This window comes from Lygodium microphyllum, chromosome 19 (assembly GCF_053477565.2).
Source record: "Lygodium microphyllum isolate KBCC chromosome 19, Lygodium_microphyllum_v1.1.10, whole genome shotgun sequence".
NCBI lineage: Eukaryota > Viridiplantae > Streptophyta > Polypodiopsida > Schizaeales > Lygodiaceae > Lygodium > Lygodium microphyllum.
In genome coordinates, this window is record NC_141153.1 from 77,619,983 (window position 1) to 77,632,128 (window position 12,146).

The window sequence follows — 12,146 nt, forward strand, 5'->3', positions numbered from 1 at the left end:
AGTTGACTTAATCTATTATTTTCAGGAGCACACCTATAAAGTGTCAAGAGTTGTCTTGAGGGGTTGTACTACAGTAAGCTCTTCAGCTGTCAGATTTTTCTTAGAAGGGCATCGGTTAGTCACGAAGGTGGATGCCCATGGGTGTGAGCAGTTAAAGGAGCTTGTTGATATATTTCCTCACATCTTGTGGGTTGGATCAAAGTCAACTTTCAAATATGAAGTTAATGAACCGCTCAACAAGCTCAAAGGCTCAAAGATGTTTGCTGACAGGAAGCATTATCTAATGCCCAAGCATATTGAAGTTTTGGATGTCTACTCCTCAGAAGGCTCAAACCTGAAGGATAAATCGTATTTTGAGGATGTACATTCAGATGGCATGACAGATCTTATGGATTGTGATCCTCCACAAAGTCTAGATCGAGATTTAGAACTAGCTAGGTCTAGTAATTCTGTAAAAAGAATGAAATTAAGTAATAGTGGAAAGTACATAAAATTGGGTTTGGATTCCCATTGCAAGGTGTTACCAAGGGATTGTGCTTTGGTAGGTTCTTTAGGAAGGGACAGAGAACATTTGATGACACCTGAAGGTAAAGCTAAGCAGAAACAGGCATCTATGGTTGGTAGCACAGTGACTGCCCAGATTTATTCTACTGATAAGGCTTTGTCAAAGGCAGATTATTTGTCTCCTATTGACAGGTTAACAAAATTGGAGAAGGAAATGGCCCAGGTTCTTCAAACAATCTGTCAGGTACTTGGGTGTTATTTCCCGCCTTTTGTTTTCTTGGTCTGGTATAACTGTATCTCAATCCTGAATGGTTGGACTTTGTTTTTGGTATTTCCAGGCATATGATTGGCTGTCATCAGAGTTCAAAGGGATTGAGGAGAAAATACGGCGAGGATCATATCAGAGAATTAAGAGCGGCTTTAATGATTTTAAGGATGATTTGCTTACTATGTGCAGGAAGTTTTTACGGTATTACTTTGGAAATATATTGCATGTTACTTAATTCTTTTGTTTTGATTTTATGGTCATTCTAAACCAATGAATTGTTGGCAGGAAAAAACAAACTCACGAACTGAAGGCTGGTCAAGAGGTCTATATGCTAGCATTTCGCCTTCTTCGGCAACTTGAAGAGGGGTGGAAGAAGGATGTTTCAAACTCCAAATTTTACAAAAGTAAATTTCACGATCAGCAGTCGCGCTTGTCTTTATCTGGAAAGAAAAGGGACATGGGAGATGTTGCTAGAAAACAGGGTCTGGCAAAAAGGAGGAAAGGCCTTGATGAGAGCAATGCTGATGACTTATGGGAAGCAGAAACTACTGGATCTGATGAGGATGAAAATATGTTTCAAGAAGAAGAGGAAGAAAAAACAGATGCCTCTGATTTTGAGAATGAAAGTGATTCTGAGGTCAGGGTGGTCTGTAGTGAGCGGGAGGCTATGCCAGAGGAAGCAGCCAATACTTATGATCGATATTGGGGTGCCCGTATGACAAAGGCAGCCATGGTGCCCCCTGTTACCCGCAAATATGAGTTGATTGAAGAGTATGTGATTGTAGCTGATGCCGTTGAGGTGGGCAAGCGAATGGGAGTAAACTTACCTGAAGATTATGATAAGAAGTTACAGGCTGCTCAAGGGCTTGAGTACTTTCATCTTGAACTGCCTGATTTAAGGGACTTCCAACCTAGGAAACGGGTCCAAGATGAGGTTTTGGAGCAAGAAGTTTATGGCATTGATCCCTATACCCACAACTTGTTAATAGACTCTATGCCTATGAACAGGACTGACTTTCCAGATGATAGAAGGCATCAGCTTATTGAGGAGGTGGGTTTGTTAGTTGTTTCTGAATTCTGTTAAAGCATTTTTGTCTTCAGTGATGTAAACTGCTTGGGCTGATTATTTTTATTTACAGGATATTTTGAAAACTCTGAATCAAGAAGTGAGACAGTTCAGTGGTGTTGGCAAAGCACCTACCACTTTCCCCTTGGACTCTGTTGTGGAAAAGTTAATGTATGAGACCAAGGATCCGGCAACTAGAAGTTTTGTTGCTGCCTTATTAAGAAATATGCGCAGCAGGCCAAAAGATAAATATATAGCATATAGAAAGGTAGGCGTTTTCAACTCTCTTGAACCCTGGAAAACGTATGACTCCTATTCCCCCTGTCCTTCCTACCAAAAAGAAAAGAAAAAAAACCAGGTCGCCATATCCAATCAAGACGATATAAGCTCTGCTATGCCTGTGACTATGTGTGATGCCTTCTAAAGCTGTAATTGCTCTTTTAAGATTTATTGTTTACCACTTGGAAAATGTTAGATCTATATAACGTGTGCTGTTGGTGAATGACATTGCCTTTTTCGTATGCAGGGCCTTGGTGTAGTATGTAATCATAGGTCGGGTTTCAAGAAGGATGAGTTTGTAGTTGAATTTTTTGGTGAGGTATGAGTCTCTACCTTGTAAGTTGATTTAGCTAATTATGAAATGTAGCAGGTAGTAGGAGATTTGTGTTTTTCATTTTCCTTTCCTAAGCTAGGTATGTACTAGCACGTGAGTGATTCGATCAAAAGTCATTAGGTGTTCTGATGTGTAGGTGAGGTTTGTCAATCCTTTTAGCAAGTCATATTCTTTTCTTATAATGCTTCAATGCTTCTGCAGGTATCATGAATAGAACAAATCAAGTTTACACTTAATGCATATGATTTACAGCCTTCTTTTTAATGTCAAGATTTTAAGTCTTTTGACCACTTGCTTCTATGTACTTTACTAATATCCGAACTGTCAGTTTGACTGCTTAAGCGAGCAACTCAAATATCATGGGATTTTCTTCATTAGGTGTATCCTGCTTGGCGATGGTTTGAGAAGCAAGATGCCATAAGGTCTCTTCAGAAGAAGGATAAAGATCCTGCTCCTGAGTTCTACAATATATTTTTAGAAAGACCCAAGGTGCTAAACATATACATTTTTGTCTATTTTTTTTTCGAAGTTTGCATATGTGCAGGGGTTGAATTTGGACTGATTCGCAATGATGCAGGGAGATGCAGCAGGATATGACTTGTTAGTTGTTGATGCCATGCATAAAGCTAATTATGCAAGTCGGATATGCCATGCTTGCCGACCAAATTGTGAAGCAAGGTAAATAGTATCTCGTTCTCTAGGAGTTGGCCAGTCGTGCATAACTGAAAATCTGAGTGTTACTGTAATTAGGTTTTAGGGGGCCATGCCATTTATAACATAATGGCATTTTGTGGAAAATGTATGTTGTACTACACTTGTACATATGTGGCTTGCTGTAACCATGCAGGGAGTATGATGGCAGCTCATTTACAGAAAAAAGGCTCTGTAAGCTGAACCACCTAGCAACATTTTGCCCTGCCAATCTGAGCTGGCTCAGTTGACAATGTCAATTGTGAATTTAGTGGTGCTGTTGTTTGTGTCTTACAAAGCATCCTCTAGACTGATCTGCATCCTATCTTACAGGTTTTCATGGTTCATACTCCGACTTGGTGGGTGTATTTTGATTTCTATCTGTAGGTTGCTGTGACTACCTTCGGAGTTTTCAATAATAGTAGTCTTGGCTATCTTGGTTCGAGATTCCTTTAGATATTTGGATTCTCATATGAAATTTTTTTTACACGTGTTGGGGGTCATGATAGATCTAGAAGTTTTAAGAGTGCATATACATACTCTAGAAATTGTTCCATAGCAAAAAAATATTGATGAAAGACTGTAAACTATATCATCCTTTTTGCATATAAGCATGTGTCATGTGAATGCTGCTTGTCGACTATTGTTGTTTTATATTTTGTTGGCTAAGATTTGGATACTATTTCCTTGTGCAGTTCTTTCTTTATGAGATCATTCCCTGGTTTTCTTGTGGATACCTTAATGATCTCTTGGGTAATCCAGCCTTGAAAACACAATTATCACTTATGACACAAAAATATAAGATATTTGAATGAATCTCACCACTTAATAATGTGGCCCAGCTGGATACACTGACCACCCTTTTGAGCCAACATGAAATGTATTGTGACTGCACTACAGTGTTGAGCTTGAGATTCTTGCGTAGAAATTTTGTCCTGATATCAGTCTTAGAACTGTGGGTGCATGCATAATGGTATCTAACATTTTAGCTTGTGTGGTCTATGGGTCTCTCTACACACACACACACACACACACACGCACGTGCGTGCATGTGCGCGTGTGGGCAGTAGACATGCATTGCTACATAGAGGACACACTTTCCGGATGCTTCTTGCTTGGAGAGAAAGCAAATGAGTTTATGCAGTTGTGATCTTCAATCATGGTGGTCGAAGTTGTCTTTTGAGAAGTTTGTAGGCAAGGCGGAGGATGACGTGGAGAAGCTCCTCAAATCGCTTGATTGTGAATGTATCCTCAAGGACAAATATTTTCATGTAGAGTGGCCTTTTGAATATGCAATGAAGCTACTAGTTTGTATGAACGCTAGATGCTATGATAAAGAGTTGGCCTTCAAGCTTAAATTCTTTAGAAAGCAGCAAATGTGTGGCCCAACTAGGGTAAAACTAAGCTATTGGAGAAGATGTTTGACCTTGATCTTAAGGAGCCGACTATCTACAATGAAGTTCTTCAGATTGCAAGCTGCAAAGATCATTTCATGTTAGTAGCTGTTCTTTCAGACTTGAAAAAGCAAGTATATAACCAATGTTGGTGTAGTCTCTTCTAAATCCTCAGCGAGTAGTTCAATCAATGCAAGCGGTAGTCTCATCTTATCTTCAACTTGTCGGTTCTTCATTAGTTGTAGTTGCAAAACCTTTGATGGAGAAACTCAACCAACAATTAGAAAGTCTTAATCTAAATTTGGTTCAACAACCAAAGCCTCAAGCATCAAGAGAGCCATTGTAGGAGTTGGCTTGCAGCTGTCAAAGTCAAAGCAAATTAACGAGGATAGACAAGAGATCCATCATTTAGTGCTTTAGAGCTTGTTAAAGAGAAGGAAGAAAAATTGTGCACACTTGCCAATAATATAACAAAAGAAAATTTAAGGAAGAAAGAGTTAGAAGAGGGGTTCCAACCAAAGTGGAAGAGAGGTACTAGCAAAAACTATAACAAACAAAAGATAGACAAACAGAGATTGTGTTAGAGCCCAATGTTGTCGTGAGACTCTAGCGAAGATTGACAACTAGGATATGAACATGGAAGAAGATAGCGAAAAATATGCTTGCTGACAATGGGGTGATAAACAACAATAACAACAATCTCTCTAGGCTTTGGTACATGATGAGGGCTGACTAGAGAGATGGCAAATATGATGATAAGTTGGAAAAAAAGTGATTTCAAAGGGTAAATTTAGGGTTCCGAAATTGGCCTAATGAGAATCTCCTTTTATGGAACTTTTTGAGTCAATTTTTTGTAAAATATTTTAGAATGTTGTCTTGAGGGTTTGCATTTTGCATATTGGGGATGTATAAGAGTCAAGAGAAAGGTATTAAACTTGAATGCTAATCTTTGGTACCTTAGTAAGATCTTTCTATGGCTTGTGATACATGAATTTGTATTGGATGGGTCCTCCCAAATTGGGAGGTATAGAACTCCCATACTCTGAGAAGGATGTGCGATTGTGATTAGTCAACTTACGAGCAACGAGGAAAACCAAGTTCTTTTGCTATTTTTGGACCCAATTTATTGATTTGGTCTAAATATTAAGGTATAATTTTGTTGAATAAACAAGCAACAATTGAGAATTGACCATATATTCAAAAGAGTTACTTTTTCTTCTTTACTTTGAATTGAAATAAAAATTGAAATTGTTCAAACATTTAGCTTTTTATGTTGGGGCTTAGGAGTGGATATGATGTATTAGTAGATGTTGGGAACTCAAGTGAATTGAGCCTAGTTTGGAAACATATCTAGTGCTACCAAGTTGGTATATGGCTTAGATATAGCAGGTTTATGCAACATGTACTATAGATGTCACCATGACACGTTTTTTTCCTAGTTCGAGATTAACATGTGGTTAACTTCTAGCTCTTTAGGCAAGTGAGACATTGCATAAGTTGTGTAGGACATAGGCAGGACCATTAGTGGTGAATACTCAATGTAAAGGAGATAAAGATCGATTGATTATTTATTGTGCAAGTTTACGTGATCATTTTGTACTAGAGTGTCACAGTGAGATGCTTCTGTGTAAAACAAAATAAAAGTAAAGCTAATATGAATGATGAACTAACTAAAGAAATGCGTGAATGTCGCGAAAGTCTAATGGAAGAGAATTGTAAAGCAAAGTAGCGTAAGGAATGAAGAGTACGATGGAGAGCTTAGACCAGCCTAGAGTGTCAGAAGTGGTGCAATAAACTGTTGAACACAAGACATAAGAGAAAGAAAATAGAAGAACATTGCAAAGAAGAAAACTTGGGGATGTGCTTGGGAAGTGCAATCAAAATTTCGTTGCAGCACTCCATGTAAGATAGTCAGGTCCATCTAAGTTATCATCTGTAGAAGTGCACAAAGGAGCCATATGAAGAGGGAAGAAGAGAATATAGAGAAGAGAAGGTATGTAGAGAGAGAACACGGCCAAACCAACAACAAAGCACAAAATGAGAGTTCACATGCAATGTAACCAAAATCCTGATAAAAAATGAAGGGCAATTGTTGCAAAATGAAGAAAACAGCCATAAACAGGCAAAAACAGTAAAAACGGCTGTAAAACAGCCACCCAGCCATAGTGAGGGGCGGAAAATGAAAAACACAAGCTGTTTGAGCATTTAATGCAGCAAACCGACGATTGCAGGCTGTACTATGGGTGCTGGCTGAAAACACAAGGGGAAGCATGTACATTTTAAAAGGAACTGGCTACTCGTATAATAATTATAATCACTTTATTATGAACCAAAAGTTTTATTTTTTTAGTTGCTTAGGCAACTGTAGTATTTGACTATTTATTAGGCATTTCCTTCGACCGCATCGATATGACATTGATTTCTATTGTTTGAGAGCGAAACTTGACATGCCCCAACCTTGGTCATTGAAGAAATGTGAAAGTATTCAAATTATTGTGTAATGCTTTAACTAGATGCTCAATGGCATCTCAATAAAAATGCCAAAATCTAGTCGGATTTGAACCTGTGTTTTCAGATTCACAATGTGATCTCTCAAAAACTTTACCAAGAAACAGTTAAAGATGCCAACCAAGATCGGATATAGCTGGTTTTCCGAGCAAAGCTTTGACAGTTACGGGCCCCGCTTGACCGTGTATGGCCCCCGAGAGCACATCTCTGCTATTTCTACCTTTTTCTTCGTGGATTGAAACAAATCTGTTCAGGTTGAAAATGCATGTAGCAATGGATCTCTAATTGGCTGAAAATGATTAGAAATAGGGCAATTGATCAGCAAAAGGGAAGAAGGACCTGTAATCAGCAGAGAAATGGCAATAGGAATCTAGATCCTCCAATTTGACACCATGTCAAAAGTGGTTCAGCAATGGAAGCATAGACAAGTGTTGAAATAAACTGCTGAACATAAGATATAAGAAAAAGAAAATAGAAGAACACTGCAAAGAAGAAAACTCAGAGATGTGCTTGGGAAATGGAATCCATATACCGAACACGAGACAATCACGTACAACAATGAGTCATTGGTTGTGTGGGCATTGACACCGGCTCCTCTCTCCAATGGAAGACCACTTGAAGAATGATGATGACCGGTATGTGGAGGAGGAGGAGCCCAATAAGTGTCATATACAGCAACTAGTCGGCTGATTGGCATAAAAATGTCATAAATGCCACAAATAACCATAATAAAATGTCTAAAATAATGACAAATGTGCCCAGCCCATTAGGCATGCATAGACTCTCACATGAGCAGATAATCTTGCTAACATAGAGTACCCTAAGGGTCCTTGAGGGTGCTGTTGCAAGTGTGTGGCCACCTCGGCATATGTCCAGCAACGGGTCTTTGCTGATGAGACCACAGTAGATGAAAAATCTAAAATGCAAACCTTAGTTATTGAAAGTAGATCTAAAGTTATTGCAAGCATCTGAAAAATCTAAGTCAGGAATAGAAGAGAGAGGGATGGGAGGGAATTGTGAATGAGTACTATCGATTGCATGCTCAAATGAAATAGAAGGGGCAATGTTAGGACCGAGGTATACTTGTGGATGTACGTTTGCTTGAGCACCTCCTTGATTGACAGATATATTCAAACCCATCAAGATCTAGATCTTGTACACCAGACGAGTAAAGAAGGATGGGTTTTTAGAGGTTATATGAACCTGATGTTGGGTTTGGCTATGATGATGACGTGTCGCCAATCACCTCAAATACAATATGCCGTATGGAGGTGGAGAGGTGGCCAGCCTCGCCAATTGATCTTGACTAATGCGCAAGGCTCCTAGGGTTGTTTGGATAGTGGTGGGAATATCTGATACCCATGAATGCATTGAACTCTGTTTCCATCATGAGCCCTATATTTGGTAAAGAAGGTGAAGAAGAAGATGATGTGTTGTTTTCCTTGTTGAGGCCATAAAGTCTCCTTAAGGTCTCCAATGATGGAGAAGCTTGAAAAGGCACTGTAGGATCCCAATGGGAATGGTTATGTGCCACCCACAAACCAAAGCTCCACAACTGCCGTAAGATACTCTTTAGAAGAACACCGGCTCTGATACCATGTGAAGATATGCTATGTTTTGCATTGAGAAAATAGAGAATGTATGAACACGACTAGAAAAGTGCAAACAAACAAAGATAACTCTGAAGTAAATGAATGAATGTGTGTACAAGGCTCTCAAAGGCATAGCTGTCCGACAACTGATGACTTGCAGGAGCAGGCTGAGGGAGTAGTTGGAGAGTGATGTCCATCAGAGATGGATTTGGAGTGCTGTAACCACTAGTTGCAGTTGATTTGAGCCGGCAGAGACCTCCATGAGCAGGACAGCAGCAATGTGAACAGACCAGCAAAAACGCAGCTGCACCAGCACCAATCTGATCTGGATGGCAGTAGGGAAGAACAGATTTGATGCTGCAGACTGTCGTGGTGTCTGTCTAATGTGAAGAAAAGAGGCTGCAGCCTATCGCCTGACAGCGGGGAATGCAAACACAGGCAGCAGGCAGGCGCTGATGCTGACATGAGTAAACAGCAGGAAACGCAGCAGTAAGCAGGGCACCAGGTGGCTGGTGGCAGCTGGCAGCAGGTTGTGAGGGGCTGGAGGAGACGGGGTAGCAGTTGGAGGAATGGTGACAGCTGCAGGGTGTAGAGAGCTGATGGCTGATGGCTGAAAATGACTTGGATACTGAATGGCTGAGCATACTATCTATTTCTAGATGAGGAACCAATGAAACTAGGAAAGTTAACTTATGGGACACAAAAACTCTTCTTAGCATTAAAGTTTTGAGTCTTGGGGCTGTTTTAATGAGCTAATTTAGGTTTAATGAGAAATGCTTCTTTTTTACCTTAACAGAGGCTGGCTCATTTCTCTTATTATGTGATGAGAGAAGAGCACAGCTAAGAGAGATGGGAGTCGATTAGGAGTGAGTGCGAGAGTGTGACGGCTGGAGAGTGTGAGCAGAGTGAAAGTCTGATTCGATAAGAGTGTACCAACAATATGTTGGTACACAAAGAATAAAATGTATTTATACTTAGGGCACGTAAGGGGTGCATTCACATGTACAATGTGCGTGTACTATACACAGGGGGTTTAAACTGGGCCTTTATCCCAACATTATGCAGCTCGGCGTGATCATGTGTCATTGGATCTGTTTTTCTGGTCCATTTTGCAAATCATATTTACATCTTTGCCTGAAAACATTTACCTTGGAAACTTGAAAGTAGCAGTACTACATAGTACTTGAGCAGTTCCTACTTAAAATGAGCCTGAATTGGTCTGATTTTAATGAGATTTGCTTCAAACTTAATTTTCTTGAACGTGTTTGTGATGCATCTCATGGCTACTTTATCATATTCCATGTATGTTGTGTTGCTGACCAGAGTCACAGCCGTAGATGGACAGTATCAGATAGGTGTTTATACTCTGCGTCCTGTGGAGTATGGAGAAGAGCTTACGTTTGATTACAATTCAATTACTGAGGTACAGTGGAAGTCTTTTATCCTTGATAGTTGGGATGTGAATATGTTGACTGACTTAAATAGGAAAATCACTTTTTAGAGCAAAGAGGAGTATGAAACTTCAATATGCCTATGTGGGAGTCAAGGATGTAGAGGAAGCTACCTAAATTTTGCAGGCCCTGACACCTTCCAAGAGGTATCAAGAGCACAATTGCTAGTGTCATGTCACGTGTGGCAATTGTTGTCGATAGTTGTCTTTTCATGGGTGCACTGAGCATTGTACTTCACTTTTGTAGATAATGAAAGAGCATCATGGTGTGCTACATCGACATGATCTGCTTTTACAAGCATGTATTAATGGTCATGCGTCCTCACAAGATTGGGATGATTTGCGGCAAGCAGGCTTAGGTTCATGCCTTCTTGAAGGGATGCCTGAATGGACCATACAATATGCTGCTGGAGTAGTATGTGTTGAATTCTTTTTTGGATTTAAAAATCATCAGTCCTGTTTCGAATTTAAAACTCATCAAATGTGATGTTCCACTGTAAATTATGAATTGTCAATTTTGAACATCAGGTGAGGTTCATGAATAAGGAGAGGAAGTACCTTCCCAAAGCGATTCTAAGAAGTATGGCCAAGGAAAGAGGGCTTGAAGTGTACAATGAATCTGACGCATTAGAAGCAGAGATTCAAGTACTGCTATTTTCTTGTGTGTTTATTCTTACTTTTGGTCGAGGTGTTATTTTAATGTTTGAATAATCCTCTTTTTAGGAAAAAATTTAATGTTTCTCAATTGCACTTCTGTATTGTGCAGGCAGATGGTGTATTTAATGGGAGGCTTCAAAATCTAGCCATCACGCTAGATAAGGTATTGGCTGTCTACTTTTATTGATGTGTGCACTTGCATTAGTTCTGTTGCCGCATAAACTTATAAAATTGTCCCATTGTTTTTTCTGTGCTACTAGGTGAGGTATGTATTCAAAAACTTGTATGGGGACCCACGGTTTGCTCCTGCCCCACTGAGAAAGCTGGAGCCAACAGAAGTGGTCTCGTTAGTATGGAAGAATGAAAACTCAGTTGTAGCAGAGTTACTTGATGCCATGGCACACCATAGTACAAAGGAAGAAATTTTGGAGCTTAAGCGCAAAGTTCGTGAACATGAACCATCACTATCTGGAAATGTTGAAAAGAATCTTCGACAAGCACTTTTGTGGTAAGGGGTTTATATTTCTGAAGATCACTATTATATTTCTACTTTAAGTTGTGACAATTTCATAATATGTTCCTTTTTCTTGATCTAGGCTAAGGGATGAGCTATCTGAAGCATCAGTAGCTCCTGTCAGTCGACATGATGCAGCCGCTGATCTTATTCACCTTTATGCTCATACAAAGCTCTTTTTTACATCTCGGGTAAATAATCTTGACGTGGAACCTTCAATTTACTTGTATGCCCAACAAATATAAGCTGTCATGAGTTGGAACATGATGTTTTGTACAGGATTATGACACAGTTGAATCTCCTCCTTTGACAATTAGCCCTCAAGACTTGGGTCCAAAGCACACCCATTTATTAGGCACAGCATCATCTTATGAGTGGAGAAAAACTTACAGCAGAGATTACGTACTTGGGCAGCTTATTTTCTGGTATATACATAACACTGCTGACCCAGGGGCTAGCTTAGTGAAGGCACAAAGGGGTTGCCTTACTCTTCCAGACATAGCATCTTGCTATGCAAAGTCTAGCCAACAACGACTTGGATACAGCAGCATACACCGCTCAAAGCTGTTCCAACTAATGGTTAGTAGTGCAGAACTTTAGTATCTCAAGTTATAAGGTTAACATGTGGTCTTTGAAAGCCCTTTTATGTATTGCCTTTTATATTTTAAGTTTGATCAAGTGCTAGGAAGTGAGACATGATCTTTGTTCTCTAAATAGGATGATCCTCTCTGTCAGTACAACCTGCTTTACTTCATTCACACGTCCACTTGTACTGTACAGTTACAGAGCAATACATCTATATTTCTTTGTTTTTGCTTCATCAAACACTTTAAGCATTCCACACCTCATGAGATCCTTTATCTTTCATGTGTGCACATAGCAATGCCATT

General features: G+C 39.6%; 1 protein-coding gene across 3 annotated transcripts in view; it reads left to right on the plus strand.

Annotated features, from left to right (window-relative positions):
* The window catches only part of SDG2 (SET domain protein 2), a 51,253-nt gene that overhangs the window by 13,346 nt on the left and 25,761 nt on the right, over positions 1-12,146 (plus strand). For 2 of the 3 annotated variants that reach the window (XM_087700334.1, XM_087700335.1), the window contains exons 5-19: positions 26-748; positions 843-973; positions 1,058-1,823; positions 1,912-2,106; positions 2,365-2,436; positions 2,830-2,940; positions 3,029-3,129; positions 9,959-10,058; positions 10,137-10,232; positions 10,333-10,500; positions 10,614-10,730; positions 10,852-10,905; positions 11,003-11,250; positions 11,339-11,447; positions 11,536-11,835. In XM_087700334.1, the coding sequence (XP_087556460.1) occupies positions 26-748; positions 843-973; positions 1,058-1,823; positions 1,912-2,106; positions 2,365-2,436; positions 2,830-2,940; positions 3,029-3,129; positions 9,959-10,058; positions 10,137-10,232; positions 10,333-10,500; positions 10,614-10,730; positions 10,852-10,905; positions 11,003-11,250; positions 11,339-11,447; positions 11,536-11,835 (3,291 nt within the window). Of the gene's footprint in view, positions 1-25; positions 749-842; positions 974-1,057; positions 1,824-1,911; positions 2,107-2,364; positions 2,437-2,829; positions 2,941-3,028; positions 3,130-9,958; positions 10,059-10,136; positions 10,233-10,332; positions 10,501-10,613; positions 10,747-10,851; positions 10,906-11,002; positions 11,251-11,338; positions 11,448-11,535; positions 11,836-12,146 lie in introns of those variants that run through there. The other variant, XM_087700336.1, reaches the window with a different exon arrangement.